We start from the raw sequence: 16,100 nt of genomic DNA, 5'->3' as shown, positions 1-16,100 counted from the left end.
GAGTCCTATCTTTATGTGAAGGGTCTCCAATTAGGCGCTCCACCTGTTGTCCCTGACACCTGCCATAATTCTGGTCCAGAGCTGCTTGGATCTCCACTCCTGCCTGTTGACGCAGTTCTGGGGTTATAAGGGCAGGAACAATAGACAGGATAACAATGTTACTGTATTTTTCCCCTTACTGCCTCTGTGGCTATGATCTCTTTTTTTGGTAGAATTTTGAAAAACCAGTTACTGAAGTTGTCCATCTTCTTTTTTGCTTTGATGTCCTGACCTGGAAATTCTTTCTTCTTTTTTTTGAAATGCCTATGGCTCGTACTATTTATATACTCACTTGGCATTTATCAAATAAATGAAATTATATCTTATTAGGGTAGTTTTAAAGTCAACAAGCAACATAATCATAAAATATTATCAGAATTACCCTTAGAAATCTTGAAGCACCTGTAAAATACATTGTACTGGTTTGGCAACTATCAGAGTTCAACAAACCCAATTTGTCAGCCTACTGTTCTCCTATTAGCATAATATTAAATAACTGGCTGGTGCTGCTGTAACATAGCAAATAAAAACATTTTCAACAATGCAATCAACATCTGCCCAGGGGAAGTGCATGAGAAGTCGGGAAGTCTGCAAAACTGCTGAGGGAATAGATTATGTCCATGCTCCCCTTGAGCAATATGTTCCCTGAGAGGAATGGTTGACACACTTTCCCAAAATACCCAAATCGTTGTTTCTTATATATTTTCCGAGGGCAGGTGGTGGCAGTCGGGGGGCTTTGCCTTGAACATGTTGCTCATGTCCCATGGATACACTCTTTTAAGTGCAGAGACCACATTTTACCAATCTTCACATGACCCGAGCTCCCAGCATTTTTCCATGTACATGTTTACATGGGGCTCCTTGGTAAATACTGGATTGTCTGATGTGGTAAATGATCAGTAGTAGTGCTCCCTATGGGTAGTAGAAGATTTCCAACTAACAATACAAACTTGGCTTCTGTAAACACCCAGCCTGGTGGTATACGCAGCAATCCACGCTTCAGATCAGTGCTCCTACCACCCATCAGCTGTCTGGAGGAAAGGGAAGCACAAGCACATTTTCAATGAGATCATCTGACTCTTGGCTTTTCCAGATCAGAAAAAAACAGAGAATGCATTATGACCTCCCTGCCACTCAAGAAGGCCTAGACCCCAAAAAAACATGAACATGTAACTGGAGTTATTTTTCTCCCTTCCAGGTCTGAAGTGAATAGGAGAAATAAAATTAAAAACTTAATGTTTAAAATCATCTAAATGCAAAGGCTTTGTACACTGTGCCTCTTAGACGTGTCCCTAAGGCCTTTTCCAGCTGATCAGAGTGGCCCTGATAGTATCTTCTGGCAGCGTTCTGGTTTGATAAGAGAGTGAATGAATCACTATTTATATCCTGAGTGACATTAGGAGAAAGGGACAGCTGGGGAGCGAGGGCCAACCTGCTGGCCCTTCACCTTCCTGGGCACAGCTCCAATATGTAGGAATGAACCACATAGGCACAAGAGCATCAGATCCATTTCCTGAAACCTGGCCTGGTGACATGAAGGCGCCGGGCACAGCTGCAAGGGGTTTCTTCAGAACAGAGGCAGTGCCTGAGTAGCTCTGGAGTGTGGCCACAGGGGACAAGGGAGCGAGCTGGCTGACCACAGCAGCACCCCAAGTGCTCAGGCCCTTCCAGAAAACCTTCTCCATTTCTATGAACAATACAGGCACTGGGTTTAACTCTTAGATGCTAATTGTAGCCTGAATCAAGTGTCCAACTATGGGAGAGATTTACTGTCTACTTGCAAATTAAGTGTAGGATAGTTTTAACAAAACACTATTTGAAGCAATTCTACTGTAAAGAACTGAAGTCATATATACAGTAAGCTGAATTCTTCTAAGAAAAACATCCTATAATTCATTTCTGGAGGTATATTTAACTCAAGAACTATAAACCTGTAAAGCCATGTTCCCCTTAATTCTGCTTCATTTTATTACAACAAAGCAATAAAATGGGCAAGATAGAACTACATTATGGAATAGAGAGAAATCTATCTGGATGACTTTCAAATGTCACTCAGTGAAAAATGTTTCTTTTTATAACAACATTTTGATGGTTAAGGGCAGACCATTTAACATGTTTGCAGAGTTGAAGGTTTTTATTTTTTTTTGCATGAGGATATTTAATAACTTCCCTTTTATGAAAATTTAAAAATTACAAAGCTGATCTAAATCAAAGTTCTTCAGATCTAATCCCATGATCTATCTAGATGGAATTATCTAGTTTTGAAGCATAATCCACTTAAGCCTATCTGGGATATTCATACGTATGTTTATATATAAAATGTTTATATATAAAATGTTTGTATATAATGTAAATAGATGTATATATAAAATCTGGATTTATAAAACAATTCACTAAATCATCAAAAGGAAAATGATTTACAAAGAGTTTGTTTACTTTCTTAAAAAGATTTACTTTCTTTACAGTAAGTTCTCATAAGGAAAAATGGTAGAGAGTAAACAAGGCTGTGTGCTTAAATCTGATTTCTGCTATTTATTGGCCTTCTAATCTTTGGGATTTAATAATAATGATTAGTGTTTTCTGAGCATAGGACAAATTCATACTCAATGAAAAACACTTTGGTGGGGTCTAAAAAATAGATTTTTTATATAGCTCCGAGTTCAAAAGAACTGATATGCAGAGGGATTTTGCTATTCTAGAATAATAATTTCCAGCCTGATGCAAATTCAGTCTCATTCCTCCCACTACTATTAGATATAGCATCCATTAAAAAAAGGTGCTAGATACTAGAGGTTCTTTGCCGAAAGAGCAGCAGAACAGCACTTTCAATTACTTGAGAAAGGTAAATGAAGGGACCCTAGAAATTGATTTTTAAGCTTATTTTTAGTAAAAAAAAAAAATACATCTTCTATGAATACATACATATTCATATTCATGTATTGTTGACTTAAACAGAAGCCTCACAAAATAATTCTTACTAACAGATTGACCCTCGTTATTTTTTCTTTTTATTCTATTCTGTTCCATTGCAGGTGGGTGGGAAGGAAGAGGAAGAAATGATGGTTATGATCAATGGTATGCTAGTAAATGTTTAACAACTGGTTCTCTGTGGTGAAACAAACAAAGGCCCCAGCTTTGTGGTGTTGGCTGATTTCCACTACAGCCACGTTCAGTAACCAACATGATGAAGTTCCTGAAAGTTCACAGCATTGGGAAGACATATGCACCACTGGCCCTGGTGAGCCTGGTCATGACCCACTAATTGATTTAATGACCCACTGTTGGGTCATGACCTCATAGTTCACAAACTACTGTTCTAGAGTCTAGGAAATCAGACTCCTTAGACCTCAGAGGGGCCAGTAGATATTGTTTCCAGAGGTACTGAGTGAAAGTGCCCGTGTTAGGGATGACAAGCTGCTAGGGATGATTTGTCTGAGGGGAATCTACTCTGATGCCCACTTTGCCTTGGCATCATCTGCCTTCAGCTTCACGCAAACTGATCACCTTGGGAAAATGAGAGGTACCAAGCAATAACTTTAGCAAAACCTCAGTCTCCCTGAGTTTCAGTTTCTTTCTTGTATTATGGTAATAATAACTCATGTATTTCATGGATTAAGAGTTAAATAAGGTAATCCATATGCAAGCATTCTGAAAATTATAAAGGACTCGAAAGGGTAGTATTCACATGAAAATGATTCAATTTAACAAAACTGCAATCACAGGCAATTAAAAAATATCATCTTAGTTCATCAATCATTGATACTCTCTTGACTCTTCCTCCCCACTATGTGGGTCTCTTGAGATTCTGAAATATCCAGTGCCTCTCGAGGCTGCTTCCCGGGGTAGTTCCACTGTATCCTTTTTCTTCTTTGACTCTGCTGCTCATTTTTTAACATTCTTTCCCTCAGAGAATTTATCCACCCATAGCTTTAACAGGTAACTCTATATGGATGACTGCATTTGACTTGAACTCCTCCCTGGCTTTGAGAAGACTTTCCTGAGTTTAATGTTCAGCCATCATGTCAAATTTGACTTTTAAAACACTAAATGTTGTCTGTCCCACTCATCCATAACACTGGGTGCTCTGTATTGACACTCGTATTAGCCTAGTTACCAGGGTTTAACTTGAACTTAGCAACACTTCACCCATTAGAATGGCTATTATCAAAAAAGAAGAAAGAAGAAAGAAGAGGAGGAGGAAGAGGAAGAGGAACGAGAGGAAGAAGAAGAAGGGGAAGAGGAAGAAAAAGTGTTGGCAAAGATATGGAGAAAGGGAGCCCTTGGGCACTGTTGGTAGCAATGTAAAATGGTGCAGATGCTATGGAAAACAATAGAGCAGTTCTCCACAAAATTAAAAATAGAATTACTATACAATTCAGTAACTCTATTTCTAGATATACATCTACAAAAACTGAAAGCAGACTTAACCAGATATATACTTATATTCACAGCAACATTACTCAAAATAGTCAAAAGGTGGAAGCAAATCACGTATCCATTGACAGATGAATTAATAAATAAAATGTGGTATATACATATAATAGAGTACTATTCAGCTTTATAGGAAGGAAATTCTGACATTTATAGAAAGGAAATTCAGCCACAACATGGCTGATCCTTGAAGACATGACGCTAAGCTAGTCACAAAAAGAGAAATACCACATGATTCCACTGATATGTGATACCTAGAATAGTCAAAATCATAGAGACAGAAAAGAGGATGGTGGTTGCCAGGAGGTGGAGGGGAGGAGAATGGGGAATTGGTAGAGTTTTATTTTGTAAAAAAAAACTTCTAGAGATGGATGGTAGTGATGGTTGCAGAAAAATAGGAGTGTACTTAATCCACTGAACTGTACATTAAAAATGGTGAAAGTGGTAAATTCTGCATTAAGTATATTTTGCTGCAGTTTAAAAAGATAGTCAATAATAATAGATATTGCTCTTTTATTCAGCTGTAGGTATCACATGAAGTATTTATTGCACACATTGTCTTATTTAACTCTGTATTTCCATAGTTGCAAAGAAATTATGGGTTGAAAGTAGGGGAAATCTACTGTATTTGTCTCCTAACATCCCTTCCTATCTGTTTGTGGTTTCAGCTCCTTTAAATTCCTTTGGAAAAGTGCTCCCAACTTGCTCTATTTCAACCAGGTGATTATGGCCAGACTACAAATGTCAGTACCATACCCTCTTTTTTCTTTTAAATTCCAGGATAGTAGGCACACGGTGTTATATTAGTTTCAGGTGTACAATATAGTGATTCAATGATTTCATATATTATCTAGCACTCATTGAGACAAGTACATTCCTTAATCCCCTTCACCTACTTCACCCACCCCCCACCCATCTCCCCTCTGGTAACCTTCAGTTTTGTTTGTCTCATTCTCTCTTGATCACAAAAGTTGGCAGGTGATCCTGACCTGGCCAAAGTCCCTATCCCCAGGGCCACAGCAACTGCGATAAGAGTTGGTCATGACATCTAAGCCAAGCCAATCACAGCCCTTCCTTGGGGGGCTTAGTGTTTCTATATACTAATATAGAAATACTTTTTTAACTAGGTGGTCATTAAGCTGGAAAGAATAAGGCTGGAGCTCCTCAAACTATATGCCTCCATCTGATCTGCTACATGGAAGAAATCATAGAAGGAAGGAAAGAGGTACTTTTATGGAGTTGTGAAAAGAAATGGAGAAACATGGAAAGAAGGAACATGAGGCAGAAAGGGATGGAGAAAAGGAAGGATCCTACCACACTTAGCTCTTGGAGCCCTCCTAATTCTCTCTAATCATGTGAGTCAACAGATGCACCCTTTTTCTTAGGTGTCTGAGATGGGATTTGTTACTCTAATGGATTCTGGGTACCACTGATGGAAACTCTCATGTCAGGATTATTAGAATGAAGCTGAAGTTCTAAATGTGAATAAAATAATAAGCCCAGAGAAAGGAAACACAAACAGAAGAGAAAAACTCAAGGGCAGAATTGACCAATGTAACCCTCAGAAGAAAGGTCACTCTGGTCTTTGGTGAAGCAAAGTGCTAGTCAGGCATTTGGCAGAAAAATCTATCTTGGAACTATGTCCTCTCCATCTTCTAAAAAGTACCAGAGGAAGGAATATACAAGTCTCAGCTAAAAAATGAGGCAGGAAGAAACATCCTCATGTGATTGCTGTGATGATTAAGTGAAGAAATTCCATGTAAAAACCCCAGCACTCGGGGTAGGGCAGGTGCTCAATGGCTAGCAGCTCCTGCTGTCATGAGTTTTCAAACTGCAACGACAAGAAGAGAGAACTGGAAAACTCAGGCAACCACGTGAGAGAACATAGCATGAGTTCAAAGACTTTATGTGGGAACTTAAAATTTCATTTCTTCAATGAAGTTTCTTTAAAAACTTTCTATTTGTGTTATATTAAAAGTAATCCATGCATATCCTATATACAAATAATGAAGCAGCAGAAAGAAAAATTAAGAAAATAATCCCATTTACAACTGTACCAAAAATAATAAGATATCTAAGAATAAACTTTTTTTTTAAAAGATTTTATTCATTCATGACAGACACACAGAGAGAGAGGCAGAGACACAGGCAGAGGGAGAAGCAGGCTCCATGCAGGGAGCCCGATGTGGGACCCGATCCCGTTTCCAGAATCAGGCCCTAGGCTGAAGGTGGCGCTAAACCGCTGAGCCATCCGGGCTGCCCTCTAAGAATAAACTTAACCCAAGAGGTGAAAAACCTGTACTCTGTAAACTTTACCACATTGATGAAAGAAATTGATGACACAAAGAAATGGAAAGACATTCCATGCTCATGGACTGGAAGAGCCAATATCGTTAAAATGTCCAAACTACCCAAAGCAATCTATACACTTAATGCAGTCTCTATCAAAATGCCAATAAAATTTTTCACAGAACTAAGACAAATAATTCTAAAACTTATATGAGAGACACCTGGGTGGCTCAGCAGTTGGGTGTCTGCCTTAAGTTCAGGGTGTGATCCTGGAATCTGGATCGAGTCCCACATCAGGTCCCCTGCATGGAGCCTGCTTTTCCCTCTGCCTGTGTCTCTGCCTCTCTCTCTGTCTCTAATGAATACATAAATAAATCTTAAAACAAAACAAAACAAAAAATTTGTATGGAACCACAAAAGACCTTGAATGGCCACAGCAATGTTGAAAAAGAAGAACAAAACTGGAGTATCACAATTCTAGATTTCAAGAAATACTACAAAGCTATAGTAATCAAAATGGTATGGTACTGGCACTAAAACAGACACTTAGATCAACAGAACAGAATAGAAAACCCAGAAATAAACCCACGATTATTTGGTTAGTTAATCTATGACAAAGGAGGCAAGAATACACCGTGGGGAAAAAAAGCCAATCTCTTCAGCAAATGGTGTTGGAAAAACTGGACAGCTACATGCAAAAGAATGAAACCGAACCACTTTCTCACATCATACACAAAAACAAACCAAAATGGATTAAAGATCTAAATGTGAGACCTGAAACCATAAAAATCCTGGAAGAGAGCACAGGCAGTAGCTTCTCTAACACCGGCTATAGAAGGGTTCTTCTAGATGGCAAGGGAAACAAAAGCAAAAATAAACTATTGGGACTACATCAAAATAAAAAGCTTCTGCACAGCAAAGGAAACAATTAAAACAAAAAGACAACCTACAGGGCAGCCCCGGTGGCTTAGCGGTTTGGCGCCGCCTTCTGCCCAGGGCGTGATCCTGGAGACCCTGGATCGAGTCCCACGTCGGGCTCCCTGTATGGAGCCTGCTTCTCCCTCTGCCTGTGTCTCTGCCTCTCTCATAAATAAAATCTTTTTTTTTTTTTTTTAAAGACAACCTACCGAGTGGGAGAAGATATTTGCAAATGATAAATCTGGCAAGGGGTTAAGTTAACATCCAAAATGTATAAAGAATTTACACAATGCAACATGAAAAAAACTAAATAATGCAATTAAAAATGCGCAGAAGACACAAGCAGACATTTCTCTAAAGAAGACATACAGATGGCCAACAGACACATGAAAAGATGCTTAACCTCACTTACCATCAGGGAAATGCAAATCAAAACTATAATGAGCTATCACCTCATACCTGTCAGGATGTCTAAAATCAAAAACAAAAGACACAAGTGTTGACAAGGATGTGGAGAAAAAGAAACCGCTGTGCACTGTTGGTGGGAATGCATACTGGTACAGCCACTCTGGAAAACAGTATGGAGGTTCCTCAAAAATTAAAAATAGAACTACCATATGATCCAGTAATTCCACTACTGGGTATTTACCCAAAGAAAACAAAAACACTAATTTGAAAAGATAAATGCACCCCTATGTTTATTGCAGTATTTATTTTTAAAAAAAGATTTTATTTATTTATTCATGAAAGACAGAGAGAGACAGAGACCATAGGCAGAGGGGGAAGCAGGCTCCATGCAGGAAGCCCGATGTGGGACTTGATCCCGGGACTTCAGTATCACGCCCTGAGCTGAAGGCAAACACTCAACCACTGAGCCACCCAGGCGTCCCAATTGCAGTATTTAAAATACCCAAAATATGGTAGCAACCCAAGTGACCATTGACAGATGAATAAAGATGCAGTGGGGACACACAATAAAGATGCAGTGGGGACACACACACACACACACACACACACACACACACACAGGAATATTACTCAGCCATGAAGAAGAATGAAATCTTGCATTTGCAACACCATGGGTGGATCTAGAGGGCATAATGCTAAGTGAAATAAGTCAGAGAGACAAATACCATATGATTTCACTCATATGGATTTAAGAAACAAAACAAATGAATAAAGAAAAAAAGAGACAAATTAAAAAACCCAGACTCTTACATACAAAGAACTGGGGAGGTTCCCAGAGGTGAGGTAGGTGGTGTGATAGTTGAAATAGGGGAAGGGATTAAGAGTACACTTATGATGAGCAGAGTAATGTATAGAATTGTTGAATCACTGCATGTTAACACTGGAATTAAAAAAAATTCTATGAATAACTGAAAAATAAAGGCATTTTTAAAATCGCTTCCTAACTACAAAAAAAAAGTAATCTATGCACAAATTAATAAAAATCAAATGACACAATAGTATAGAGTTAAAAGCATCTTCTACCCCACTCGTTCTTGGTGTGTGTGTGTGTGTGTGTGTGTGTCCTTCTTAGAGCAGCCTATGCACACTCCACTTTTTATACAAATGGGAATGTAACTTTCAGTTGGTTTTTTGGGTATCTTTTATTTAACAATATATCTCAGAAACTGTTCCAGACCAACATAAACATCTACTTCAGGGGAATTCTTTAAGTTATCCATAGAATTACTATACAAATCCAAAGGCACCTTATTAGTGAGGGTCACCTTGTGAGACCCCCATACTGTCCCACTCTAGTTCCACAGTTTTGTGTAAGGAAAACTGAAAGAGACCTAGAATCAGTCTGTCATCTTGTTATCGTGCAACCAGGAGATAACAGGAAACAGCTTCTTCCTCTCTTAAAACAAAGAGCCACCCAAGGGGGAGGTCCAGTGAAGCAGGAGCCAAATTATTGAAGCTCAGTATTTGGAGGTGTTATCACAAGCAATAGCTCTTAGAATGTTTTGGAAGGTAAAGCGAGAGTTTAACCTCATGTTAGCAACATTTAAGAGGCCAAAAGGAGAGCTGCTGGTGAAAAGAAGTGTGGCTGTGCTTGGGAATAATGACAGCTTTGCCACATAGACTCTGATCGTTAGAAAAACATGAGACAATCAAGCTGACAATGCTACTAATTTTAGAGACTAAAGCTACTGGAATCCCAGCATACTTACCGAGGAATCAGATGTCAGCTTGCAATCACCACAGAGCAGATGTCCTTTGGATCCTTTGAACTAAAGCTCAGGTTCAACTATCACCCATCCTCCTCTTATAGAGTTCCTCCTATTACCTCTTGAAAGGCTCCTGAATATGTCTGTTAGTTTATATTTCCCTTCCAAACCAATCCATGGAGCCCAATAATCATTTTTCACTCCTCATCGGTTTCTAAAATGTACCATCTCTCTGGGTATTTACTATGGCTCACAGAATGCCCACCTCTAACCTGCTATCCCTTATCCCTCTTCTTGCCTATTAACAGTAAAAGAAAGATTAGACCAGTTTCTCGACTCTTTACGACCTATGTTCCATCAGTCAAGAAGATTCTGTTCAGTTTTAGTTTCTGTAGTTGGTTTCATAAAAGCTGTTTCTTCTCACTTTTCCTACTAAGATTATATGATAGTTTGACCATGCTTTTTTAAAACTCATGATATCTTCCTTCCTCTTTCCTTCTTATCCCCCTATGTACTCCCTTACTTAATATGCATCCCTGGTTGGGCATCACTGTATTAGACACAGACATAAGGATTCACTGTACCATTTCTCTTCAATCTTGTTCATAAAACGATCTTTTACTCACCCCTAGAAAACCTTGTCCTAAAGGTCAAAATTTCCTTTTTTTCCAGATCAGAACAATCTTAGCTTCACAGAATGGTAGTGTAGCCTATAGGTTCTATCAGCGAGGGTGCCCATGTATTTGATGATGTTGAATGTACACATGTAAAATATGCCAGTTTCTCCATCCGTTAACTTTAAATTTTTACTTTATTAAAAGCAAATCTGAACTAGTGTGGTAGGCAGCCTTTAAGATGGCCTCCTGTGACTTCCACTTCCTGCTATCCGTGCCCTTTGAAACCCCCTCTTGAGTATGGCAGACTGGACTTACTGACTCACTTCTAACATAGAGAATACAGCTAAAGTTATGGGGTATCACCTCCAAGATTAAGTTATAAAAAGATTGTGGCTTCTATATGGGTGCTTTCTCACTTTCTCATGTATTGCTTGCTCAGGGGAGGCAGCTGCCATGTTGTAAGGTGGCTATATTAGTGTGCTAGGGCTGTTACAACCAAATACCACACTGGGTGGCTTAAGCAACAGAAATTTACTTTCTTATAGTTCAGGAGGCTAGATGTCTAAGATCAAGGTGTCAGCAAGTTTGGTTCCTTCTGAGACTTTTCTCCTTATTTATAGATGGCTGTCTTTTCCCTGTATCCTCACAGAGTCTTTTCTCTGTGTAGGCAGATGTTCCTGGTGTGTCTTGTGTGTTCAACTTTCATCTTCCTATAAGGATTCCAGGTGCGTTGGATTAGGGCCATCATAACAGCCTTCTCTTAACTCAGTCACCACTTTAAAGGCCCTATGTCCAAATACAGTCACATTCTGAGGTAATGGAGGTTAAGACTTCAACATATGAATTTGCGGGACACACTTTAGCCCATAACAGAAGGCCTCTGAAGAGACCCAAGTGGAAAGAGGCCTGCCAACAATCTTGTGAGTGAATTGGAAGTAGATTTCCCAGGTGAGCCTTCGGATGAGCTCCCAGCTCCCAGCCAATAGCTTGCCTACAACCTCATCAGGAGACTTTGTGCCAGAGGTATGCAGCTAAGCCAGTATGCCTGAGCCACAGAAAGTGTGATATAACAAATGTTTTTTGTTTTAAGCCACAAGTTTGGGGGCAAAATGTGTTACGTATTTTATAGTGTGATAGATAACTACTAACCACCAATGACCTCATACCAACAAAGAAAAACCTGTATTAACTGGAATACTTGGGCAAAGAATATTGTAGCTATTGAACTTTCAATTAATTGGGGTTCAGGCCAAATTTTTCTTTGCTTCAAACATTGCTGCAAATGAACCAGTTGTAACTTAATTTTTATTTTTATTTTTTTGGCCAAAAATAAGTCTTTGATGACTGGAGGTCTAGACTGCTCTAGGTATCATTTGATAGTAAAATACACCACAACATTCTCACATGCAAGATGTCATCCAGTTTTCACAGCAACCCCATGAAGAAGACACGGCAGCTATCGGAAGTCAGGTGCCGGGCAAAATTCAGGCATTCAATATATATATTTCTAAATTAATATTATTTCCATTTTACAGATGACAAAACTGAGCCTAGAGAAGTTAACTACTTGTTTCAGATAACAGTTACTAAGCAGTAGGTATAGTAATAGAACATGAGTCCACGATTTTTCCTGCTGTATTTTGTCACCTTATATATTTGCTATTTCTACCTTTATTCTTTCAAGTGATAGGTAAAAACATTTTTAAAAAACCCAACCGATCTGTTGTCAAAGAGACTTTTATCCCAATGGTTCTGTAAGAGTCTTGGCCAATTCTTTTAATGAATTTTGATGACTTTGGAAATAGTATTGATCCTCATTGTTTAACAGAACCACTAGAAAATCAATTTAGTCATAGGGCAGCATATCCATATCACACAAATCTTTCAAGTTCTCTGCCCCAGCCCCTCTGCTATTCTTCACCAGCAACAGATGTTCACATTCATATTTTTATAGGAAAGGATATTTGTGAAGTATTTTTTCTAATAAAAATTTAACTTGAATGATTTTTCTAATCTGTTGACTAGGCTTTTATATTTTATTTTATTTTATTTATTTTATTTTTTATTTTTTTAAATTTTTTTATTTATTTATGATAGTCACACACAGAGAGAGAGAGAGAGAGAGGCAGAGACGCAGGCAGAGGGAGTAGCAGGCTCCATGCACCGGGAGCCCGATGTGGGATTCGATCCCGGGTCTCCAGGATTGCGCCCTGGGCCAAAGGCAGGCGCTAAACCGCTGCGCCACCCAGGGATCCCTATATTTTATTTTATTTTTTATTTTTTTAATTTTATTTATTTTATTTAATTTTATTTATTTATTTTTTTTGACTAGGCTTTTAAAACTGATATCCCAGAAGCCTGTGAAAGTAAAATCAGAAGGAAGGAGATGTCACTAACTTTTAGAATTCAAAGGGTCTGGCCCATGGTGTTGTGAGATCAAGGGGTGGAATTAAGCCCTTACATCCTAGTAGTGGTTTTATAAGGACTCTGAAAATTCACAAATGAGTAAAACCTACCAACTGACTGGCACTGTAGAAAATGTGGAAAGTAAATTTCATTTGTTTAACAGCCTTATCTGATGGTTCTAGACCAAGCTATGTTGGCTACAACCAGCTACCTGATTGGAGACCCCACTTCTCTATCATTTCTCTACCTCCTATAATATAGCTATAGAGGTGTTTTGTTTTTTCCTTTTCTCAAACGAGTAGATTGTTTAATAGCATCCTGTCCAATTCCCTCATTTTTAGTGGGGAGATAACACACAAAGAAATGGTGTGCCCATACTTGGAAAAATATATAAAATACTGCATTTAAGTGTCTCAATAACACTGGGACTTGTAAAGATTATATCAATTCTGAATTATCCTGGTTGTAAAGTACACGGAAGATTTCATATTAAGTTGTCATCGGTTAATCTGTAAAAATATAGATTTTTATTTTATTTGTGTATTTAATTGAAAGGAACATATCTCAGACTATAAGTCTGAACTTTCCTTTTTTTGTGGATTGTACAAATAAAAATGTGATTATAGCATGGATTTTTTTAGAAGGTGAAATTTTCTTCTTCTATAATTTAATAGGTTTATAGCATTAAAAAATGTTGTATTTGATCAGCTCCAAAACTGCCTCTTTTGTTTCTAGACAGTAAATCCTGGAAGCAGGAAGACACAAAACTAATTTAATATATTCAACATACCTGTGATTGAGTATTTGATTCAGCTAAGAAAAGTTATTTGTTTAAAAAATAAACATCTTGGGGGACCTGGGTGGTGCAGTCAGTTAAGTGTCCAACTTGGTTTTGGCTCAGCTCATGACCTCCGAGTTGTGGGATCAAGCCTCACATTGGGCTCTGTGCTTGGTGTGGAGCCTGAGTAAGATTCTCTCTTCCTTTCTGCTGCACGCACACATACTCTCTCTCTAAAATAAATAAATCTCAAAAAAAAAAAATCTGAACACATTTCAGAATTCATCGTGTTTTAGTCAATAGAGCTCTCTTCTCACAGTGGGTCATATATTGTTTACTGATGGTGATGAGGCCATCAGTTATCACTTTCCATCAACATTAGGAAAATGGCTATAAGTTGCAATGAGTATAGAAAGCACTAGTTATTCTCATTCTCTCATCATTCCACAATGTTCTGTTCAGTCATCCAGGACTTAACTTCTCTGCCTGGACTGCGAGGGCCTATTGCCCAAGGAGAGAAACGGTTTTAGCTGGAAGTGGTATCACGGGTGGTGAGGGCATCAGAAATCACTGTTTAAAAATACATACTTCAACTCTCTACCACTATTAAATAAGATTTAGTAGGCCTTGCAAAGGATCCTGATTTGTGTATTTTTGGTAAAAGGTAATTTTTTAAAAAAGTTTTTATTTATTTATTCATGAGAGACATACACAGAGAGAGAGAGGTGGAGACACAGGCAGAGGGAGAAGCAGGCTCCATGCAGGGAGCCCGACGTGGGACTCAATCCCGGGTCTCCAGGATCAGGCCCTGGGCCGAAGGTGGAGCTAAACCACTGAGCCATCCGGGCTGCCCTAAAAGGTGATTTTTATACATTTCCACAATGATGGGTCACTGAGGAAAAATCTAATGCTGTTAGGGAATTCTAGAAGAAATAATGGTAGCATGAGTTCACCAATAAATAGAAACCTACTGAATATCTATTACTGTTATCTCCTAGCACTCAAGATGCTACTCTAAACAAATGAACAAATAAATTTCAGTTAAAAGATGCTTGATTTTAGCTTTTATTTTATGTTTTTATTTTTGATGGGGGCTGTGCTAGAGGTGAATGAAAAGTAGGTGTAAGCAAACAAGTACATTCCAAAAACGGTCAGTTCGTGAAGTATGGGCACATACACCCTAGTCTGCTACTGAGTCAATTCTAGAAGATGTTTATTCAAATCTCCATATCTTTTTAACAGTAAGTAGTAAGATTTAACATCTTTAGCTTATTAAAGATAGGTACTCAATTACGGGCTTATTCCCCCCCTCCCCCACATAAGTTTCTGGGTGAAGGAATACAGCCCCTGAATACCAGGGAAAAGTTAACAGCAAAAATGGCATGGAGTTACTGTTTCCACTAAGTCCAAAATACAAAAGTATAGAAAGAGTTATTTAAAACCCCATAATTTATAGGATATAAACATAGTATGGTTAATCTTAACACTGTCCAGAAACTGACTTGGTGAAGGTTAAATCTTATAGTAGCAACAGAAATTTCTCTTTCATCCCACATCCACTTACTGAATACCTACCTCATGACCAGCCCTGCAAAAAGCATTGGTGACAGAGAGGTGGGTGACATTAATTCCTGATCCCCCCTGCCCCAGTAGTTTATAATCTAGTGGCAGAGGCAAACAAGTAAAAGAAAATAACGTATTTTAGCAATCCTATGATAGAGGAAAGCAAAGGATGCTACAGGAGGTAAAGACGTGCTAAAGGATGGTTAAGACGTGAAAGTGAGCACTGTGGTCAGTGAAGGATTTTCGAAATGACAAGATCTGGAGGCAAAGCATGGACCAGTGTTAGCCAAAAAAGAGAGTGGATTTCCATGAATGAAGGAACAATGCATACAATGGTATGGGGGATTGAGACAATGTGGCAAATAGTTTAGAAAGACTGGAATTTAGAGGTTCCTTTTGGGGGAGTGGTGAAAAATACACGTAGAGAAGAGAGAAGACCATGAAGGGCTTTGGTTACCCACTGCATTTCAAAGGGAGCTTCTGAAGCCTTTGTAGTGGGGAAACATCATAATTTTTTTAAAAAGATTTTATTTATTTATTTATTCATAAGAGACACACAGAGAGAGGCAAAGACACAGGCAGAGGGAGAAGCAGGCTCCATGCAAGGAGCCCGACGCAGAACTCGATCCCGAGACTCCAGGATCATGCCCTGAGCCAAAGGCAGACGGTCAACCACTGAGCCACCCAGGTGTCCCGAAGCATCATAATTTTAACTGTATTTAGCAGATCGCTTGAAGAGCCAAGTTGGAGGATAAACGCAGGATGAGACTGAGGGTGAAGACATCCGTATGGAAAATGCTGCAGTAATTCAAACAAAAGTGCTACAAGTCTGAATTAAGGCAGTGGCAATGAGGGAGATAGGACACGGGTTTGTGCTGGGTTTTG

General features: G+C 38.7%; 1 protein-coding gene across 33 annotated transcripts in view; it reads right to left on the bottom strand.

Moving 5' to 3' along the window:
- TTLL5 (tubulin tyrosine ligase like 5) overlaps window positions 1-16,100 on the bottom strand; it is a 270,361-nt gene that overhangs the window by 5,609 nt on the left and 248,652 nt on the right. Inside the window, exon 34 of one of the 33 annotated variants that reach the window (XM_072839398.1) lies at window positions 1,048-1,070. The exons of the other annotated variants lie outside the window; for them this stretch is intronic. Within the exon in view, the coding sequence (XP_072695499.1) occupies window positions 1,063-1,070 (8 nt within the window). The 3' untranslated portion in view covers window positions 1,048-1,062. Of the gene's footprint in view, window positions 1-1,047; window positions 1,071-16,100 lie in introns of those variants that run through there. 33 annotated transcript variants of the gene reach the window in all.

Source organism: Canis lupus, chromosome 9, assembly GCF_048164855.1.
Source record: "Canis lupus baileyi chromosome 9, mCanLup2.hap1, whole genome shotgun sequence".
NCBI classification, from domain to species: domain Eukaryota; kingdom Metazoa; phylum Chordata; class Mammalia; order Carnivora; family Canidae; genus Canis; species Canis lupus.
This window is presented reverse-complemented; position numbering and strand designations above follow the sequence as displayed.